The sequence below is a fragment of the Seriola lalandi genome, unplaced genomic scaffold (assembly GCF_002814215.2).
Source record: "Seriola lalandi dorsalis isolate HSWRI2012SDOR001 ecotype SW California unplaced genomic scaffold, Sedor1 jcf7180002054941, whole genome shotgun sequence".
Lineage (NCBI taxonomy): Eukaryota > Metazoa > Chordata > Actinopteri > Carangiformes > Carangidae > Seriola > Seriola lalandi.
The window spans coordinates 203147-226356 of NW_019525492.1; the positions used below are offsets into that span (position 1 = coordinate 203147).

General features: G+C 43.8%; 2 protein-coding genes and 1 long non-coding RNA gene across 4 annotated transcripts; 2 read left to right on the top strand and 1 right to left on the bottom strand.

Moving 5' to 3' along the window:
- Positions 1-1869: 1869 nt before the first annotated feature.
- On the top strand, positions 1870-4360 carry LOC111644721 (uncharacterized). The gene is made up of 5 exons (XM_023393683.2): positions 1870-2035; positions 2328-2472; positions 3065-3236; positions 3442-3516; positions 4125-4360. The coding sequence occupies exons 1-5, from the start codon at positions 1953-1955 to the stop codon at positions 4358-4360; spliced, it is 711 nt and encodes a 236-aa protein (XP_023249451.1). The 5' UTR covers positions 1870-1952.
- A 4380-nt stretch (positions 4361-8740) lies between these two features.
- On the bottom strand, positions 8741-15395 carry LOC147817557 (uncharacterized). Of its 2 annotated transcripts, none has more exons than XR_015436261.1 (5): positions 15294-15395; positions 10226-10336; positions 10074-10102; positions 9158-9259; positions 8741-9027 (listed from the first exon to the last, which is right to left on the bottom strand). It is a non-coding gene; the product is annotated as an uncharacterized LOC147817557 (long non-coding RNA). The 2 variants fall into 2 exon arrangements; XR_015436262.1 differs by having other exon boundaries at positions 9142-9259.
- Positions 15396-18153: 2758 nt separating this feature from the next.
- On the top strand, positions 18154-22549 carry LOC111644692 (CD82 antigen-like). The gene is made up of 8 exons (XM_023393640.2): positions 18154-18349; positions 19789-19867; positions 20168-20280; positions 20953-21027; positions 21098-21193; positions 21585-21782; positions 21883-21966; positions 22242-22549. The coding sequence occupies exons 1-8, from the start codon at positions 18284-18286 to the stop codon at positions 22488-22490; spliced, it is 960 nt and encodes a 319-aa protein (XP_023249408.1). The 5' UTR covers positions 18154-18283; the 3' UTR covers positions 22491-22549.
- The last annotated feature ends 661 nt before the right edge of the window (positions 22550-23210 follow it).

Here is a 23210-nt window from a genome sequence, read left to right on the forward strand (position 1 = left end):
ATGGGTTGACTCACTTTACTGGGTTCATTAATCTCTAGTAACCTCGTAATTAATTAGTTGAGTATACTTTGTGGTAACTGCAGCTGTCAGATAACTAATCAAACTTTACTTCCGTCTGAACCGTAGTGGACTCCCTCCCTCACGACTGTCCTTGTACTGAGGGAATGTTCTACCACCTGAACCCGCCTCATACTAAAGTTGTGTACTTTCTGCACAAGTTACAAGTTCAGCTTTTATTTTGAAGAATGTGGCCGGAAACACATTTTCCGCTGTTTATTTTGACATTCTGTTAAAAAAGTTTGTTTGTGCGCGTGACTTCTGTTCAAGTGTGAGAGCCAATCACACCTCTCCTCTCCGCGCGCGCGCGTGCGTGTCTCCTAGTTACCGGGTGATTGACAGTCTGATTGTCACCAGACAGACTTTAGCGCCATCTCGTGGTGAACACAGCGTGGTGCCTTTTTTTCAGTTAGTCAGGAAATAATAATATAATCTATAATCAATATTCATGCAGGTGTATTTAGTTAAATTTAAGATTTTTAAAAACATCTTTAACAGCATTTATTTGAAACCCGTTTCACAGTCAAACCAGTAAAATCATGGATGTATTATTAGAACTTAGGTCTTATAGAAGATCAATGTCTCTACTGGTTTTCACTGTTCTTTCTTTACATGCACTCAGTGATTCTACTCAATTTACTAACATCAATTAATCATTAAACATGACCTGAATAAACGGCAAAAAATTAATGGATTAATCGATTAAAAATAACCAATTCACCCTGTAAATAAATTAATTGATGAAACAAAAACAAATATTATTACTGATTATTCTGTAACGAATTAAACTGCTGTTATCTGATCAGTCTGTGATAATTAACCTTTAATTTAAAAACACTTTAAGTCTGTTTTTTATATATATATTTTTTATTCAGTTCATCTGTTCCTGTCTGAACTGTCCATGTAGTTGAAGCTGGAGAAACGGCTCCAGGAGAGCGGCCAGGTGGGCGGACAGGTGGTCAGGGTCTCTTGCCTTCAATTAGATGAAGGTGTTGACAAGACGGCGGGCACGTGGTTTAGTCAACGTCTGCTAACGAACATACCCTGGTGCATTTTCACAAAGTTAGCTTGGGAAACCTAAACTTGTGGCTCCGACAGCCTTGTGAAGCCACTAAGCTAAGTTTGGTTTGGCGGGAACACTGCAAAGAACAGGTTTAGTGAAATAAACGGTAACACACGTTTATAACAAAGAACAGCTAAAGCTAGCTGATTAGCATTGCGGCTAGCAGCCGTCATCGTGTGACACTGAGGCCGTCAGCAGGTGTGTCCGCTCGGAAGCACAGGTAAAGTCACTGCTGCTCATATTTATACACATTTTAATCAGTAACAGCTATAAACGCGGCTAACTTTAATAAAATAATATAATGTTACCTTGCCGCTCACGAAACAAACCACATGTTTAAGCTAACGCTCGCTCAAAAGTGAAACGGCCGCTTTTGTAGGAAAACAAAATGGCGGCGAATCCTTTTTAAAAATTGGTGAACCTTAACGTTTCGTGTCTTATCGGCAAATTAAAAACACTTCATAGACTAAAGTTTAGGAGCCGTGAATCGTCGTGGTCTTCTCTCAGCTTCGGCTGTTGTTTAAACCAGAAGCAGCTCTGATTTTTAACTTAAAATCTAACTTTAACTTGACTCCCGCTGCCGCCCGGTACAACGGACTGATTTAGGAAACTGACGTATTTCCGTTAATAGTTGGTGTATAACGAGTTGAAAACGTCAGTCAAGTTTGTGAAGAGTCTTCAGAAATCATGAAGCAGGCCGAGGTGAATGGAGTTTTAACAGGATGTTTGTCTCTGTGATGAAGGAGGGAGTTTGTCTCTGTTAATCAGTCCCCAGGTGAAGCAGGTTCGGCTCAGCTGGATCTCATCAGCTCAGTTTGCGTCTTTATGGTCAATGAGTCCGAGAATCCGAAAACAGATGGAGTTTTCAAAACCTTTTATCCTGAAGAGCACCTCAGCAGTTTCCCTCCATGAGCGGTGAGACACACACATCACTCTCCATCAACAGCAACATAAACTAAATGAGATAGATCCATAACTAAAGATATTAAGATAAGATATTGTTATACAATGCTTATTCAATACTTTTTGTTATGTGAAGGCTATCACTTATTTCTGTTTGCACATTATAGAAATATCTTTGTAAATATCTACAAATGCAGGTATTTATAATGTACATTCCTTCTTATTTATAGTTGGCTAGTTATTTTTCTACTTAATCTATTGTTATACTCGTTTTTTTGTTCTGTGCTCTCTGTTTCTGTCTCAGCTTCTCTCAGGTTCTGGTGGACCAGGTGACCAGGTCCAGGGTGGTGACCTTCGACGCCATGCTGCCACAGCAGAGGAGGGTGTCCGCTACGCTGCCGCTGGTCCTGTTGGTGAAGAAGAAGCCGTCGTCACTGCTCCGCCTGCAGGTGAGTCACAGAGGGTCGCCTCTGGACTGGATCCCACTCAGGTGATGTAGACTCAGGTGCAGTGACGAGAAACCAGGCTGTAAACGTGATGCTGAGTCATGACGTCGGAGGTGGACTCAGAGGATTCAGGGTTACTACACCTCAGCAGGACAGGTGTAGAGATGGCACCTGCACTTGGAGTCACTGCCACATTTTGCACAAACCAGAAATACAAACAATATCCATCAATTAATATCATTATCCATATAAAATATATAGACACACTGTAAGTCACTGAGTCAGTCTGATCATCAGTCCTGTGTTAACTCTTCCTCAGACAGGTGTTGACTCACCTGTATGATCACTGTAGTCTGTGACACACTGAACAACCTGAAGACTATTTATCTTCATATGGAGCTGTGGAGATTTACCTGAGGAACACCTGAACACCTCATATCAGCTGTGACTCCAGTGTGCAGGTGTACAATGTGACATCATCATAGTTTAACACCGTGTACACCGTGTTCAGTTGACGTGATGACATGAGGCGTCCATATTTGTTAGGCCTGGTCTGGTTGTACCTTCACTTTCTGGACCGGTGTCTGTGTTTTAGGCCCCTGGCGTTTCCCAGAGGGCGAAGTGGCGTCTGACGAGGAGGAGGAGCGTCTGGGAGCGACTCGGCTGGTGGCGAGTGAATCGTCATCTCCCCGCCAACAGACTTCGCGGCTTCTGGAGCTTCACAAACAAATACAGAGGGAGAGCAAGGTTCACCTCCACCCACAAGAGTGAGTACCTGGTGGTTCTGGTTGTGGTTCTGGTCTGGTTCAGATTAAACAGGGAGGCCACACCTCCTTCAACAGACTGTCAGATGATGATGATGACGATGTGGCAGCTGAGAGGAAGAGGGGCAGAGTGAAACTTCAGATGTGGTTTAAACACTGAACCTGTGATGTCATCACACCTGTACCTGTGTGGGTGCTTCCTCTGCAGGACGAGGTCACCTGCAGAGTCGCCTCGGTCAGAGACGTCTCCTGACGAGGACCAACGTCCAGAGACTGACAGCAGGTGAGTTCATCAACAACTTCACCTTTGAACTAACAGGTCACATGACAGACGTGAGTAACACCTGAAGCTGCTGTGGTGGTACAGTCTCTGTGAGCTCAGGTGAAAGCGTTAAATGTACAGTACTGGACAGGTGGTGTGTTCACTGACCGTGGTTTAGTATGATAAGCTGATGATGAGCGCTTCACCTTCACATTTATTCAAGTGACGGACAGGTGAGGAGGAAGTTCATGATCACCTGACACAACAGACACAAAGCTGCAGGTGAACCAACACAAACATGATCAACAATCACTGAGAGACGGAGAACAGACGGAGAACATTCAGACAGCAAACACACTGAAAACAGACAGAACAAACGGAATAAGGACGGAGAACAGACAGATGTAGAACAAACAGAACAGACAGAACAAACAGACGTAGAACAAACAGACGTAGAACAAACAGACGTAGAACAAACAGAACAGACAGAGAACAAACAGACGTAGAACAAACACGTAGAACAAACAGAACAAAACAGAGAACACGGGAACGATCCCGAAGGTTCCTCTTTAAGAACTAAGCATGACACTTCATTACAGATGTAGTCATGAACCTGTTTTCTCCTGCAGAACCTCACCTGAGTCTGAACCTGAAGAGGGGCGGGGCCACAGCGTGGAAGAGATGCAAAGATGACGTACCAACCAAGAGGCAGCTGGACAAACAGCTGGACGAGTACATGTCCATTTCCAAGAACCGACTGGACAAACAGCTGGACCGCTACATGTCCATGTCCAGGAGCCGCCTGGACGCACAGCTGGACGAGTACATGTCGATGGTTGGAGAGACGCAGCTGCAGTGGGACTGAGGGGGGGGCGAGGGGGCGGGGCTGAACCGGCAGCTCGTTTTCTTCACGTTTTATTTAGTGACTGAGTGAAGCTGCTCTCACTCAGACATCACAGTTTGATTTGACCTCTGACCTCAGACGTCCTGTGGTTCCAGGTAGAGAAGCTCCGACTTTAGTTTGGCCTCAGGTGAGTTAAAGGGGCGGGGCCCTGTGATGTCATTGAACAGGTGATTTCTTAGAAGAGTTTGATTTCACCAGAGTGTGAAGTGTTCTGTTGCTTTTTGTGTTTTCTGATCAGGCCGTGTGTACTTCACTGACCTCTCTGTGTGTAGGAAACTTGTGTTACTGAGGCTCCAACTTTTGTTCCCAGCATTTAAATAACTTTTAATAAAAGATGTTACCTGTTGAGTCTCTTCAGGTGTTTCTGTGAAAAACTTGAAACTTAAATACTTAAATAAACATTCAAATAATTGCACAGTCACTAACTACATTTACTCTGAGGTACAGTTTTCAGGTTTTGGTTCTTTACTAGAGATAATTATATATCATGTTCTTTGTTTCTACATTTAAATATAAATAAATGTTAAATTTAATGCAGAGTCAGATTTATTAATTCAAAATAAAATCAACAAATGATGAAACATTATTCCAGGTGAAGATCAGACCCAGCAGGACATGAACTCGTTAGAGGGATGAACACATGAACGCCTCAATAATCAGAGGAATACATATTCATATGTGAATGAAGGTTTACTTCAGGTACCCTCCGTAAGTTTTGACACCGACTAAAATACTGAAGTGACAGATCGGAGTTCTTCTCTATGGCAACACCAAAAACTGATCACAGTGAGTTTTACTGAAACTGTTTAATGTGGATCCATCAAGTCCAGCTGGTCCCTGGTCCACGTCATTAGACCAGTACCAGTTTAAACTGGACCAGAACCTGGACCTGGACCAGGACCAGGACCAGAGGAACCAGTGACAGAACGTGTTCTTGCAGACACATAGTTTCAATGAGGCATCACCTGACTACAGTGTGAGAGACACTGTCCTGATGCATCATGGGAAATGTAGGATCCAGTGTTTTCAGGAGACAGAGGTTTGGTCCACTGAAGTAGAACATCAGGTCCTCAGTCCTCCATGTTGGAGGGACTAGCAGCGACCTTCATGATCAATACATCTGACAATTAATAATCGATGGATTGATCAGTGAATAAAATATCTGTTTTTTGACGTTGAGACTCAGAGAAGCTGCTACAAGTTTAAAATGATTGATCGATTATTAAAACTGTTTTCATTGATGAACTCATCAACTGAAACTGGTCAGTGGGGGGGGGGGGTCAGCCGTTGATGAGTCATTGATAGATCAATAACATGATCAGAGGTCTGAGTGAAATTATTTATTACAGAATCAAACATAAAACATGGAGACATTAAAAATCTGTTTGGGGTTCACATGTTGTCATGGTAACACAGAGCTGATCAGAGTTATTGATCAGAAATCAATCACCTTTCAGACTGAATGTTTCATGTTGAGGTGTGGATGTTAACCAGCCAGATGTGATGTCAGCAGGTGATTGATGATGATCAGACAGTGATCAGTTATTGATCAGCTGGTGGTGGGTTGGTCCTGAGGGTGGTCAGCTGATCAGAGGTCAGAGGTCACAGACCTGTAGGAGGAGGAGACAGACGGAGGTCATGATCTGTAGAGTCAGTCCATCAGAACCAGACCTGATCCAGAACAGACCTGATCCGGATCAGGTCTGTTCTGGATCAGGTCTCTTCTTCATCCCTCTGACCTGTGTCTGCTCTCACCTGTCAGCAGGTGGTCCTCAGCTCCGCCCCCCATCAGTTCCAGATCTGATGGACAGCCAATCCCAGGAGGAGCAGCAGGGTGGGCTGACCAATCCCTGCGGCCTGAGAGAGGTCACACAGAGGTCAGGAGAACAGTCCCACCACATCATGACATCACTGTAGAGCCGTCCACATACTTTTGTCACAAATGAGACTGTACTGAGACAAAGCTGCGTTCAAGTTCACACTCGACATCCTGGTGAAACACAACGTCAGTGTTTAGTCTGAACGTTTGTCATGGAACTAATCAACCCCCCACATCAACTTCACAGACTGGTATTTATTTAATTTATTATTGATTAGTTGATTATTATTGATTATTTACCTCCAGCTGAATTTCTATGACAAAATGCTCCATTTAAACCTCAGTTCATTCATTTAAACTGAGATGTTCACATGTTCAGCTCCAGATGTATAGCAACTGATCACTGTTCAGAACCAGAACCAGAACCAGAACCAGATTATGTGGGTTCTGTCCAGGAAATGAACTGGACCTGAGAGTGTGAGAACATGTGACTGACAAGAAGAAGAAGAAGAAGAAGAAGGTTTCTCACCCGGTTCATGGGTTCATACCAATCTGCAGGAGACACAGACACTGCTCTTAGTACCATCATACTCTTAATACTGCTGATTAAAACCATTAAAGTTAAAGATCATGGAACCTTTGTAGTCGTAGTAAGATATTGACCAGTAGTCGTCGTAGGTGGCTGTGGCTGTGAGGAAGTCGTTATCACCTGTGGTCAACTCTTCTTCTTCATGGTTTCCTGTGTCTCCTGTGGAGGGAACAACAACACGATGAGACATTAACACAGAGACAGACAGTGATTTGTCTTTATTAAGACACTGAGTAAAGCTGAAGCTCTGACATGTTCTTCTTCTTTGGTTCTGTTTCTCTGCTGTTCTCTTTTTTTTTGTCATTAAGGAAAAAGGCGTGTCGGGACTCAGAGACATGAAGGATCAGTCTGCTGACACTCACTGCAGGTTTGAGTCTGTTCATGAAGAGAACCACCATTTAATCCTTCAACAGGTTTTAAACCTGAACATTGAACCTGGATCAGAGCTCCATCATGTTCTCCACATGTTTCCATTGTCTGAGCTTTAACTGGATCTGTTAATGAGCTAGTTTTCTTCTTCAGTGGTTTAATGGAGAATCAGCTTCACCACCAAATTTAATATTTGCATATTGGTGCTGGAGGAAACTTAAATGAATTAATTCAAGTTTTCACAAACTTCGGTTCAGAGTCAGTCCTAAAACCTGGAGATTAGTTGCATGTTTGACTTCCTGTTCCCTCATTCTGAAGTCTCTGGTTTGCGGTTGATGAGGCTCTGTATTTGGAGGGAAACTTGGTTTTAAAGAACAAACTGGTCTCTGATGTTGTTTTAATTGGATCTTTGAAAAGGTCACCAGGACCAGGTCTCAGGATCCTCTGGACCTGAACTGAGCTTCTCTCAGAAACCTTCAGAGCTAAAATACAAACACTGATGAGTTTTAAAGTTCGGACTGATCTCACGTTTCTTTTATGGTTTTCTCTTCCTCTTAGTTTTGTCTCCGTCTTGTTCGTGTCAGAGTCATGAAGCAGCAATAAAACCACAAGGAGAGTGAAAGTTTCATTTCTCCGTCTGAAACCAGGACCACATCTCAACACTGCTTCACTATTTCATGACAACAGTGAAGTGGGTCGACACCGTCTTCAGGTCTCCGGTTCAGTTCTGGGTCTCACTGAACTGAAGTGGATCAAACACACATCCAACATCAAAAAAACAGGAAAACATGGCTCATAATTTGTGGTTTGCTAAGAATGTAACGGAGAGAAAGAGAAGAGAAACGCAAAAAATTTCTACAGACGCAGCAGATTTTTCTCTTCAAGTAAAACGTCCCTGTAACTGTTGAAGTTTTCCTAAAGACAGACGTGTTCTGCTGAGGGGGAACGGAGCTGAGCGGCTGCATGTGCCGGAAAATCTCAATTTACTAGATTTACTTACTTTATAGAACTAAACTACCTGATGAATTCAGACTCAGTCGATCTGAAGTCAGACTGTTTGTTTTATCTGAGACAGTCAGAGTCTGTCTGTGTGAAACAATATCAATCAATATCAATATTAACAGTCTCAGAGGTCGGAGGTCACTCACCACAGCAGGTGGGCATCAGCAGAACAAACCAGAGAGAGAGAGAGAGCAACATGTTCATCCTGGACGAGAGACACACACTGACTGAGGAGAGAGAGAGGGAGGGAGAGAGGGAGGGGGAGAGGGAGGGAGAGAGGGAGGGGGTGTGTCCTCCCACAGTGATGATGCCACATGTTGACAGATGACATCATATATATTTCCCGTATCGACATGAATAGAATATAAATCAGAAGGTTCATTAAAAGATAAATAACAGGTGTTCAATAATTTGTGTATTCTGTTGAATAATCAATAAAAGGTGGAGATTAAAAATGATCATTTCCAATCAGTAGGTCCTCACTGTTGTATTATTGATCTGTGTCCAGCAGGTGGGAACAGCAGTTCATGAGTCATTGATGGATCAATAACATGATCAGAGGTCTGAGTGAAATCATTTATTACAGAATCAAACATATAAAACATGGAGACATTAAAAATCTGTTTGGGGTTCACATGTTGTCATGGTAACACAGAGCTGATCAGAGTTATTGATCAGAAATCAATCACCTTTCAGACTGAATGTTTCATGTTGAGGTGTGGATGTTAACCAGCCAGACGTGATGTCAGCAGGTGATTGATGATGATCAGACAGTGATCAATTATTGATCAGCTGGTGGTGGGTTGGTCCTGAGGGTGGTCAGCTGATCAGAGGTCAGAGGTCACAGACCTGCAGGAGGAGGAGACAGACGGAGGTTAATGATCTGTAGAGTCAGTCCATCAGAACCAGACCTGATCCAGAACAGACCTGATCCGGATCAGGTCTCTTCTTCATCCCTCTGACCTGTGTCTGCTCTCACCTGTCAGCAGGTGGTCCTCAGCTCCGCCCCCCATCAGTTCCAGATCTGATGGACAGCCAATCCCAGGAGGAGCAGCAGGGTCAGCTGACCAATCCCTGCGGCCTGAAAGAGGTCACACAGAGGTCAGGAGAACAGTCCCACCACATCATGACATCACTGTAGAGCCGTCCACATACTTTTGTCACAAATGAGACACTGTACTGAGACAAAGCTGCGTTCAAGTTCACACTCGACATCCTGGTGAAACACAACGTCAGTGTTCAGTCTGAACGTTTGTCATGGAACTAATCAACCCCCCACTGACCCCCCACCTCCCCCCCACCCTCAGGCGTCTCCAGTCTCAGACATGAACAGTGGAGACTTTATTTTGTACAGGATGTGGTGATGGTGATGGTGATGGTGGTGATGATGATGATGATGATGATGATGATGATGAGTCCTGTGAACTGGTTGATCATGTCTGATCATGTTGTTGTTTCATGATGTGTTCAGGTACCTGAAGGTCTCTGTATTTTACAGGTTTGTTAAAAGAATCAAGTTGTTTGGTTTTAACATGAAAAACAGGGACAAACGTCAGAGACTTATTCTATGTCTTTAGTTTATTATTGATTAGATGATTATTATTTATTTTATTATTATTGATTATTGACCTCCAGCTGAATTACTATGACAGACTGCTCCATTTAAACCTCAGTTCACATGTTCAGCTCCTCAAAGACGTTTAGAAACTGATCACTGTCCAGAACCAGAACCAGATCATGTGGTTCTGTCCAGGAAATGAACTGGACCTGATGAACCTGTGACGTGTGGACTGAGGTGTCTGTCAAAGAGACTGAATCACTGCAGCTGCTCAGGTGTGTGAACATGTGACTGATGATGAGGAAACATGAAGAAGAAGAAGAAGAAGGTTTCTCACCTGGTTCCTGGCTTCATCACGTTCAGTCACTGCAGGAGACACAGACTCTGCTCTTAGTACCATTATACTCTAAATACTACTAATTTATACTCTTAATACTGCTAATGAATACTCTTAATAGTGTAAATTAATACTCTTAGTACTGCAGTTACCGTAGTAGTATTCGAAGGTGGCGGTGTAGTCGTAGTCGTAGGTGGCTGTGGCTGTGAGGAAGTCGTAATCGCCTGTGGTCAACTCTTCTTCTTCATGGTTTCCTGCGTCTCCTGTGGAGGGAACAACAACACGATGAGACAGTAACACAGAGACAGACAGTGATGTCTGTTTGTCTTTATTAAGACACTGAGTAAAGCTGAAGCTCTGACATGTTCTTCTTTTTCTTTGGTTCTGTTTCTCTGCGGTGAGAAACTTTCACTTCACTGTTCAGAGAAATGTGATTTAAGTCTGATTCTAAAGATCTCCAACTGATGGAGAATCTCACGTACAGGATGAAAATGAAGGAAGATTATTTTGTAAAACGCTGCGGAAAAACTTTTAATATGTAAATCAACAAAGGAATAAATATCACTGACAATTATAGAATGAAAATCAGATGTAGGCGTGTTCCTCCACACGGGGTTAGGGTTTGTTTTTTGGGTTGGTTCATCTGTAAACAACCATCCCATCATCAGACTCATTCTGTCTTCTGTTCATATTGTTCTTTAATTCTAAATCAGAACAACTTTAGTTTTCAGAAAACAATGTTGTATTTTGATTTTCCTTCTTCTGTGTCGGTGTCGGTGAGAAATCAGGAGCTTGTTAAGATGGAAGTTTCCGTGTTGATGATTCTGTTATTTACCAAAATAAAAATATAAGAAAAAAACTAAAAAAAAACTTCTTGTTCGTCAGAGGAAAGTTTCTCCACATGTTGGAGTGAGTTCAACGTCTGAACAGACTCTAGGTCGTGACCTGAGCTGCTGATAAACTGAGAATGTTCAGCTCAGGTTACACACACACACACACACACACACACACACACACACACACACACACACACACACACACACACACACAGCTATAAAACATCATGGGACCTATGGGGGTTCCTGGTAACAAGATCTGTATCCTGTCCTGTGTTTTTAGGACCCTCACTCTCTCTGAGTAACAACATGATGAACGGGACAGACGGAGTCTCACAGTGCGAGACCGGCTTCTGTAAAACCTCCCCCACTGCAGCAGCCAATCAGGAGAGAGGATTCTACACCTGAGCTATGAGCAGGACGCACACTTTCTCTTCCTCTACTCCTGTTACTGTAGCGCTCAGGAGCATCAGACCAGAAACTAGAATCACCAGCTCACAGTCGTATCCCTCTGCCAACCAGTCAAGTTACAGGACACGTGGTCGCAGTCTCTCCTTCCTGAGCTACGGTGTTGAATAATAACAGAACATTATGATGTCACAGTGAAGTTGACCTTTGACCTTTGGGAAATAAACATCATCACTTCATTTTATCTTTAACTTATAGACATTTGAGTTAAATTGTATGTATATGCCTCCGACTGTCACCGGCAGAGGAATAAAAAAAACTTAAATGCAGGAGCTGAAAAACGTCACTGAGAGAATTTAAGTTCACCTGAGGCTCCAGATCATTCATAACAACCACAAGTCTTTCAGAGTCAATCAGCTGGAACCAGCAGATCTGATGTCTGATCTGTGGTAAAACTCTGAGGATGAAGACTGACTGAGGCGTGTCAGGACTCGCCTGCAGTCTGAAGGAATACTCTGCCAATACTCTGTCGACAGACCACCAACGCACGGCAGGTTTGAGGAGAACTACAGAACAGTTTTATCCTTTCTGAAACCTGAACATTAAGCCTGAGAGAAACTCCAGAACCTGAGCTGTGACTGAAAGCTGTCAGCAGGACTGGTGAAGGTTCAACCTGCAGACACGACTCAGGGAGGTAAAAACACCAAACACTCCTCTGCAGGTTCGTCCAGGAGAAGAATCAGTTAATGACGTTATTAAGAAGCCAAACGATGACGCAGGAAATATTTATCCCAAAACGTATTGATTACACCTTCTGGTGATTCCCTAATATCTTATTTACCAGATTAAAGGCAGGGAACAGCTTTCACATATTCAGGTCAGGTCTTTTTGAGGACTCGGACTCGATGTCCCTGAGTGAAGACCTGCTCTCCACGTCTGACTGAATAGAGAATCCACCTGTTCACAGACAACACAGCTCTTTACCCCTCCGATGTCATCAGGCTGTAACAGGATTACTGCTCTAAACCATAAAAACTGACCTGGTGCTCTTTGGACTCTCAAGATGTACGAGAATGTACAGAGTACATCACTCAGTCGTAAACCTCCTGTGAGGGTCTTTATGTCTTAATGAGTACTGGTCATATCATGTGGGTTATTTACAGTGTGACTTCACTGAGGTTATTTAGTCATTTAAGTTTTTATTGGTCTGTATATTTACATTTTGAAGATTCTACTGACGCGAACATTTGGAATAAAAAAATAAAAAAATAAAATAATGGTGATGAACGCTGCAATCTGTCAGATCATCTGGGGCGACACGTTGCAAGGACAAGTGAAGTGAAAAACCCTCGCCCACCATCATCTGAAGAGTGGGAGTATTTTGAGCAGGGACCGAACAACATGGTGCTCTACCGCCACGCTCGAGGGGTTTTATTTCGGAGAGATTTTATATCGGACTGTAAAACACAGATTACCAGTTAAGACTGGGCTAGTTTGTAGGAGTATAATGACTTTGTTTGTCACATTTGTTTGTTTTAACCCTCTTTAGCTCGTGGGAGCGCAAACTTCACGTTCTCTGTAGAGCGTCATTGCTCCAGGACTGTTTGTACTAGAGGTGTGCCGTTTTTTTCTCCTTAAACTAGACGATCGATGCTTTCAATCAAGCCCCTGATCGTCCGTGTGTCATCACTGATTTACATCGAGACACTAACATTGAAAGTTACTGGAGCAGTTTTACAGTTTTTCTGGCGCGTTGCTGCTTCCTGTCTGTGTGTTTATTGGTCGATTCTGATCTGGATTCTTTGCCAGTGATGTTTAGCGACAAAAGTTTTTAAAAGTTATTTTGGGTAAATTTGTTGTTATATTAATTGAGTAATAAAAAAAAAATAAAAAAATTATAGTTAGATTAATCGAAACAATAATCTATAGATCAATCGATTGATAAACAAATAATGGTTAGGTGCAGTCCTACTTTGAATTACAAACAGTCACATCATTCATTAATTCATATAGAAAACTGAGTGACACGGAATAAGAAAAGAGGCGAGTTTCTTCTGGTTTCAGGCGAGTGTGAGATAAATCATTCGTCACGGAGAACAGTCGAACTGTTGTCTCTGGTTCTGCTCAGTGAAGAACATGAAGACTCTTGTTGCTGTTGTTTGGTATTTCGAGTATAAAGCAGAGCGGCTGTGTCTCTGTCTCTTCACATCCGACGGATAAAGTTTCATGATTCAACACAGAAGGAATCTGGAGGGTAAAGGGGAGTTAGATCCAGGAGGGGGGGGGGGGTTTCACCATCTGAATCATGTGAGATCAAGAGGCTTTAACAGGATGTTGATCCTTAAAAGTTGTGATTTCATCATTAGTGATAGTTTCTGTTTCGAGCTGACTATTTATTAATCATTTATTTTGAAAAGCTTTGTCTTAGAGTCTTACTTATTTGTCGTCAGGATTAAATGAAGTTGTTGCTGCAGGATAAGTATTTAAAGTTTGTTTGAGTGTGTTGTGGCGGCCTGAGGTGAAGGTGAGGCGAACACTGTAAAAACAGTGTTACAGGTAAAAGACGGAGCCAAAGTATCATCAGAGAAATCAAAGTAAAAGTCAGTTTGCATCTAAAGAAGCAGCGTTATTATTGTAGCTGATGCAGTAACATGGAGGTTACACTGTCACTGTGGAAATCTGAACACGATCTCTGTCAGTGAAGGTGGAGCAGAAACAGGAAGTGATGATGAATCATGAAATCACCTGCACCTACGTTTTTACTGCAGCTATTGATTAATGAAAGCAGCTGATCATCACTCTTCTCTTCATGTTAGTTTTCATGACGACAGGAGTGACGATGAGGAGGCCGAACCTTCCTCACATCATGTTCTCCACATGGCTTCATCGCCTGAGCTTCATCTTTTAGTCAGGTCGTCTTCTTCTGTCTTTTAATGGCAGCGACCCGAGAATGAGCACCACCTGCTTTTCATCTCTATCTACCAACAAATTTAATATTTGCATATTGGAAGTGAATGGAAAATTAAATTCATTAATTCTGTTCAGCTTCATTTGGAAACTTGGTTCTAAAGAACAAACTGGTCTCTGATGTTGTTTTAATTGGATCTTTGAAAAGGTCACCAGGACCAGGTCTCAGGATCCTCTGGACCTGAACTGAGCTTCTCTCAGAAACCTTCAGAGCTAAAATACAAACACTGACGAGTCTTAAAGTTCGGACTGATCTCACGTCACTCTGATTGTTTTCTCTTCCTCTTAGTTTTGTCTTTGTCTTGAGTCACGAAGCATCGATAAAACCACAAATATGTAGAAGGGTTTCAGTTCTGCTTCTGAAAACCAGGCTCCACATGCACATTCACTGCTTCATTATCACATGACAGCAGAGAAGTGGACCGACACCGTCTGCAGGGTTCAGGTTCAGGTTCAGGTTCAGGTTCGGGTCTGGACAGGACAGAGGTTTTCAGCTGCTTGTCTCACATTCATCTTCATCTCAACGACACGAGATGAATCACGTGACTCCTCTGTGGTTCAGATCTGGTTCAGGTTTAGAGTGGCATCATGGTCTAAGATTAGTTGTCATGGTTACAAGGAAAAACACTCATACTGAAACTAAAGTCACTGAAACGTAGTTCTCCTCACTCTGTCTCTGTGTTTCTAAACCTGGAATCCCTCCTCTGTGTTCTGATGATGGAGAACATGGAGAACGTGAAGAACGCTCTCTAACACATCCCAACAAAATCCAACCGAGCTCCTGAAGAACCCTGACCCACAAGATCCTGTCACAGAACTGGAATCAATTAGAACAACAACAACACAAACAGTGTGTGTTGTTGTTGTTGTTGTTGTGAACCAGGTTCATTCTGACTCATTCATTTTAAGTGTGTAACACAAACAAGAGAAAACAACACAAACAACTCTACACACAGCTGATCACATTATGGATCAATATTAACAGTCTCAGAGGTCGGAGGTCACTCACCACAGCAGGTTGGCATCAGCAGAACAAACCAGAGAGAGAGAGAGAGCAACACGTTCATCCTGGACGAGAGACACACACTGACTGAGGAGAGAGAGAGGGGGAGAGGGAGAGAGGGGGGGAGGGAGGGGGAGTGTCCTCCCACAGTGATGATGTCAGAGTTAACCCTTTAACAAACACACAACTTTATTTTAGATCCCAAAGAACCAGATCTGTCAGTGTGAGTTCTGACCTGAGAACACGGAGGTTCTCACTCATGACACACAACAACCTGTGTGTTCTAAAGGTGTCCTTTTTTCAAACTTCTTCCTTCACTTGACGTTCTGCTGAAGGTCGTGGAGACAAAGTTGTTCAACCCCCAAAAGAACCCTAAGATCTGTTACAGACTCATTCTCCTCACTGACCACTAGAACCTCCTCACTTACCACTAGAACCTCTAAAGAGACATGTAAACCTTATTTGCTGACCACAGGAACGGCCTAAGAAACTTGAGAATCTCCTAGAGACCCCTAGAACCTCCTGTTTGTCCAATAGAACCTCCTCAATGATCACTAGAACCTTTTAGCTAATCACTAGAATCTTCTTGGTCACCGCTAGAACCACTAAAGAGACCTCTAGAACCTTATCGATGGCCACTAGAACCCCTAGAACCTCCGTTTGTCCACCAGAAGATCCTAAATGATCACTAGAACCTCTTAAACCTGCTTAAGGGAACTTTGAAACCTTCTCAATGGCTGCATGACCCATAACTTTCTCAGTGACAACTAGAACTTCCTTTGGACCTCCTCAATGGCCACAAGCGCCTCAAGAACCTTGTCATTCACAACAAGAACCTCCTAGGGAACCTCTAAAACCTCTTGGGAGACCTTTGAAACTTTTTGATGATCACTCGTACTTCCTACAAGACCCCTAGAACCTTCTTAGTGACCATTAGAACCTCCTACACAAATAAAAGAACCGGGACGAACTGACACAGAATCTAAAAGTGTTATTTTTTTACAGTGCAGTCAGTCCATCATGAAGAAAGTGAAACTTCAGCAGGACAAATCCTGACATGCAAAGAGAGTGTGTGTGTAGGTGTGTGTGTGTGTGTGTGTGTGTGTAGGTGTGTGTGTGTGTGTGTGTGCGTGCGTGTAGGTGTGTGTGTGTCAGCAGGGGTTTTCCAACATGTCAGTCTGACAGAAAAGAGCTGGAGGCAAACATCAGGTGTGTCTCTCTGTGCAGATACCATCATGTGTCCCCCAGCAACAAGGTGTGACCAGAGACCAAAGCCCAAAGACCAGAGACCAAAGCCCAAAGACCAGAGACCCAAGACCAAAGACCAGAGACCCAAGACCAGAGACCCAAGACCAAAGACCAGAGACCAGAGACCAGAGACCAAAGACCAGAGACCAGAGACCCAAGACCAGAACTTTTACTGAAGGAGAAGTGTTTTATTTGCTTGGGCAGGGGGGGCGGAGTGATGGATTGACCTGCTTGTCAGCAATTCTTCCTACTGTGAGACACACTGTATACACACTGTGTGTGTGTGTGTGTGTGTGTGTGTGTGTGTGTGATGTTCGACAGGTCCTGGAAGATATTCCAGGAGGCCTTGAGGATGTTCAAGGACTGCTAATGGAGTTGCAGATGGTTACCTGCAGTTTAAGGTAAAAAACCCCAGACAGCCAATCAGAACACAGGATGTATCGATGAAGAATGCCTCGTAGACCGTCACATGTTTTGCGCCCTCTGCAGGAAAACCCTGTCAATGCCATCGATGGCATTTTTTTTTTAGGTTTTGTTGTCTTGGTGATGTCAGAGTGATGTCAGACACACGTTATGTGCAGTTTCAGACTGAAACACAGAAACATCAGAAACTCTGAATCTGTTTTTTGATCCTCGAACAGTTTGACACGAGCACGTCAGTGACTAGGCGTCACCGTGGTAACCAGGCAGACATCTGAAGCCGGTTGGCCGCCGGACCGATCGTAAAAACACGATGCCGCTGACGGACATGGGAATGAGGCAGAGCTGTGACCTCTGACCTCTGTGAGACTGACTCTGAATCTGTAACGACTTCTTCTTCAGCTCAGGGTCAAAGGTCACGCCGACTGTTTGTCTTTCTCGTTAACTGCAGCGAAGGTTCCCACACTGAGGTCTGAGGACCCTCCAAGGGACCTCAAAGACCTTCCACAGGTCCTTGAGGGGATTCAAGGAAAACAAGGACGATGGAAAAATTCTTTCTCCATATTTTCTTTGAAGCAGAAGCGACGTGACGTGTCGTGTTTGTCGTCACATCTGTTGAAGCCTCGAGTTTCACATCAAGAACAAATAATAATCAACATTTTCCCCAAAAGCCATAAAAACATAGGAACACAAACAAAAACCGGCTGGTCCTGGATCTGAGTGTGTGTGTGTGTATGTGTGCGTGTGTTAGTGCGTGTGTTAATGTGTGTGTGTGTGTGTATGTGTGTGTGTGCGTGTGTTAATGTGTGTGTGTGTGTTAATGTGTGTGTGTGTGTGTGTGTGTGTGTGTGTGTGTGAGTGTGTCCAGTCTGGGTCCAGGAGTCAGACTCCCTCTCTGCATCGAAGATCACTGTCCTCTGTGATAAAGCTTGTAGTTAGACCTGGATCAGGTGAGTCCTGAATCGGGTCTTAGTGATGCTGCTAGAGACCAAGACTGCTGGAGGAACTCCCATGATGCACTCCCACGACTACTCAAGACTCATCACCATCATTAATCATTCACTGTTATTAATAATAACACCAGCAGTTTCCTTGTTCCTGCTGTTTCCACTCCCACTTGCACTGTGTGTGTGTGTGTGTGTGTAGTCAGATCTGTTTAATGTTTAAAGACAATGAGGAAGTGTACTCTGATCTCAGGTGTTTTTGCAGCAGAAGTTGCTCACAGTCTGACTGGAGGTGAAACGTTCACTGGAGAACCCGACTGAAGAACCTCCTGATGACTGAACAGAACCAGAACTGATGAGACTGATGAACAGATGTGACGAGAGATGAAGCTGGAGGTGAAGATTCAGCTGTTGAAGTTCTTCTCTGCAGTTTTCAACTCCCTCTTCCTGGTGAGGAAACTTTACATTTTATCTTCTGTCTTCAACCGAGACACAGAGACAGAGACAGAGACAAAGAAACAGAGACGGAAACAAAGAAACAGAGACGGAGACACAGACACAGAGACGGAGACAAAGAAACAGAGACACAGACCAGAGACAGAGACAAAGAAACAGAGACGGAGACCAGAGACAGAGACACAGAGACACAGACTAGAGACACAGACCAGAGACAGAGACACAGAGACACAGACCAGAGACAGAGACAAAGAAACAGAGACAGAGACCAGAGACAGAGACACAGAGACACAGATACAGAGACACAGATATTGAGACAGAGACACAGATACAGAGAAACAGAGAAACAGAGACACAGACCAGAGACAGAGACAAAGAAGCAGAGACGGAGACCAGAGACAGAGACAGAGAAACAGAGACCAGAGACACAGAGACAGAGAAACAGAGAAACAGAGACCATAGACAGAGACCAGAGACAGAGACACAGACCAGAGACACAGACCAGAGACAGAGACAGAGACAAAGAGACGGAGACCAGAGACAGAGACACAGACCAGAGACAGAGACAAAGAAACAGAGACGGAGACCAGAGACAGAGACAAAGAAACAGAGACGGAGACCAGAGACACAGACTAGAGACACAGACCAGAGACACAGACCAGAGACAGAGACACAGACCAGAGACAGAGACACAGACCAGAGACACAGACCAGAGACACAGACCAGAGACAGAGACCAGAGACAGAGACACAGACCAGAGACAGAGACCAGAGATACAGACCAGAGACAGAGACCAGAGACAGAGACCAGAGACAGAGACCAGAGATACAGACCAGAGACACAGACCAGAGACAGAGACACAGACCAGAGACAGAGACCAGAGATACAGACCAGAGACACAGACTAGAGACACAGACCAGAGATACAGACCAGAGACAGAGACCAGAGACAGAGACACAGACCAGAGACAGAGACCAGAGATACAGACCAGAGACAGAGACCAGAGATACAGACCAGAGACACAGACCAGAGACAGAGACCAGAGACACAGACCAGAGACACAGACCAGAGACAGAGACACAGATACAGACCAGGGATACAGACCAGAGACACAGACCAGAGACAGAGACACAGACCAGAGACAGAGACCAGAGACACAGACCAGAGACAGAGACACAGACCAGAGACAGAGACCAGAGACAGAGACACACACCAGAGACCAGGGATACAGACCAGAGACAGAGACCAGAGACACAGACAGAGACAGAGACCTGGACACCTTCTGGAGTCACTGGTTCCTTGTAAAATGGATTTTTAGGATTAGGATTAAGGCGGGAAAACAAGGCCCCAGTTCACAATGAACATCAGAAAACATCTGTACAGTGACATAGTGAAGACAGAGACTGTGTCTGACCTTTGACCTCTGTCTGCAGGCTCTGGGTCTGAGTGTTGCCGGCTGTGCAGTTTGGATCCTGTTTGGCAAAGGAAACTTTCTGACCGTCCTCTCCTCTGGTAACTGAGTCTGATCCACATGTTGCATGTTGTTAATCTGCTGTCGGGGGGGCGGGGGGCACATGACCATGAAAAACACCTCTGAACCTGCAGCTTCAAATCACCTTCACTTCTTCATTTGTTTGTTACTGGACAGAAGTTACACAGCTGCTTCCAGTCTTTGTGCTAAGCTAGGGTAACAGTTTCCCCCTGCTTCCAGTCTTTGTGCTAAGCTAGGCTAACAGTTTCCCCCTGCTTCCAGTATTGTCTATAAGATTTAATTTTGTGTATTTGTGTGTATTTGTGTGTGTGTGTGTGTAGTGGAGTTGACTACAGTAGCTTTCGGGCTGTTGATCATTGGTGGAGTGGTGGTATCAGTCAGTGTTGTTGGATGTATTGGAGCTGATGGAGAGCACAGATTTCTGCTACTGACCGTGAGTCACAACACCTGATATAACACCTTTCAACACCTGATGTAACACCTGATATGTCACCTGATATAACACCCATAATACCTGATATATCACCTGTAACACGTAATATAACACCTGATATATCACCTGTAACACATGATATAACACCTGATATATCACCTGTATCACCTGATATAACACCTGATATATCACCTGTAACACCTGATATAACACCTGATATATCACCTGTAACACCTGATATAACATCTGATGTAACACCTGATATATCACCTGTTACACCTGTTATAACACCTGATGTAACACCTGATATAACACCTGATGTAACACGTGATATAACACCTGATATATCACCTGTAACACGTGATATAACACCTGATATATCACCTGTAACACCTGATATAACACCTGATATATCACCTGTTACACCTGTTATAACACCTGATGTAACACCTGATATAACACCTGATGTAACACCTGATATAACACCTGATGTAACACCTGATGTAACATTTCATATAACACCTGATGTAACACCTGATATAACACCTGATATAACACCTGATATATCATCTGTAACACCTGTACCACCTGATGTAACACCTAATAACACCAATCAACATAAGCCATGACATGAGTCCTCCAGACTGACTGAACTCTGCTGGTCCTCCTCAGTACCTGGGCTTCCTGATCATCCTGGTCCTGGGCCAGCTGTTCGTCACCCTGCTGCTGCTCATCAGCAGGAACAAGGTGAGAAGACTTTTATTTTGGTGGGAAGGGTGTTGAAGCTGTGTGTAACTCAGAGTCTGTGTGGTGTCAGATTGAACAGAGTCTGGACGCAGCAGTGGATCGGATCATCCTTCAGTACGGAGGCAGCAGCTCTCAGGACGCACTGATGGACAACGTGCAGCACTATGTGAGCGTCTCTGCTGTTTGAGATTTTTAACGTGAAACTGCGTCATTGTGTTTTTACCATTTTAATCAGGTCTGTTTGTTTTTGAGAGGAGAAGATCTCTGAGGATCAGTTTTTAAATAACCACATATTCTCCCCCAACTCTGCGTGTGCAGAGCCTCTCCGCTCTGATCAAATACTTTTTTGAGAAATGTTTATTTTCTTTTTTGTATTTTGTATTTTTATACTACAGCAGGCCAAGTTTACCATCTTTACTTTAAATAAAATCAATATAAAAGGACTACAGCCTTATCTATATGTGATAGCCATGTTGCCCCCTCACCCTTCTGTGTGCCTGTATGTTTGATTATTTAACTTTATTTTAACTAATTGAAAGATAATGACTGATCGACAGGGGAAGTGCTGCGGCAGGACGGGGCCAGCTGATTGGCTGAAGAACTCCTATATCCAGAGTCTGAACCTGACCAGACCAGACGTACTTCCTTGTTCCTGTTTCAGCTCGTATCGTCGCAGCTTTAACTTGTCCTGGTGCTCAGAGCTGCTGAACTACACCGAGCCGCTGTACGGACGAGGAAACAGCTCGTATGACCAGGTACGTCTCAGACGCATCGTCACATATCGAGTTACGCATCGTGTTGTCTGCTCATTGTTGTTCAGGATGCGGCGTGTGTGTGTGTGTGTTGTTGTTGTAGGGCTGCAGGCAGACGCTGAGTGTGTGGCTGCAGGAAAATGCTTTGACCATCCTCGGTATGGACGTCAGCCTCGTTCTGATCCAGGTCAGAGTCTCCACAGAGAGCAGTTGCAGCAGTCAATGATTCTGTTATACTGTGGGGTGTAATGACAGTGGCAGCCTGTAGGGGGCCTCTGTAACACCTGATATAACACCTGATATAACACCTGTAACACTTGTATCAGCTGATATAATAACTATAACACCTGTAAAATCTGATATAACACCTGATATAACACCTGATATAACACCTGTAACACCTTTAACATTGAGTTCACTATAAACAGGTTTTTACTGCACTGACACTCTGTCTCTCTCCAGGTGCTTCAGTTTGTGGTCATGGTCTACCTGTACCGCGCGGTCGGAAGGAAAGCCTCTTTGAAACGATCCAATCGGCTCATTGACCCTGACCACGCCCACCTAGACCACGCCCCAGCAGAAGACCCCGACTATGGGGAGCAGAACGACGCCTCCCCAGACCCCAATGGTGGTTATATACACACCGCTTATCACCATGACAACCAGAATCACAACCGGGTGTACATGGAGCCGGCTCAGGGCTACAGCTGAGGTGATGTTTGGATCACAGCTGAACTTCATTAAATCTGTAATTGTAACAGAAACATAAACAGTTCTGAGCTGTTTGTTCATTTTCTATCAGTTTGTAAGAAAGAAAAGTTTATTAATGTGACATGGAAACAACGTGATTCACAAACAGACGATAAATAAAGATTTGAAAGAAGGAGAGAACGTTCATTTAGACAAAGAACATCAGGTAACATGAGAACAGCTGGCTGCAGCTGGAGAGATTTCACAGGTGTGTGCTGCTGAAACGTACCTGACAGGAACGTTGGGCCAGTTCATCCTGTGACGTACTGGGAGCCAGTGTCAGGACTGAAGTGTGGTCAGTTCTTTTGGTTCTCATTAGAACCAATTTGTTTGGTAAGAGCTGAAGCTGATGGATGAAGAAGGAGGAGGAGACTGGAACAGTCGTCAACCTGCTGGAAATAAAAGCATGAAGAAGCTTTACATGCGCAGAAAAATGTCCTTTTGGAGCCGTATTTTCCTCCTGTCACCACGGCTTCTCTGACCCACAATGCCACGGTCATACACTTAGCTAAACTCTGATCATGTGACTCTTACTCTTCAAAATGACATACATGAAGGGCATCTAATTTACAACCAAAAATTACTTTAAATATTATATTTTTAATTATAAAAGTATTTCAAACAAACGTTTTACCCTTATATCCTATTCATTCAAATGATCGTGTATTTATATGAAACGGA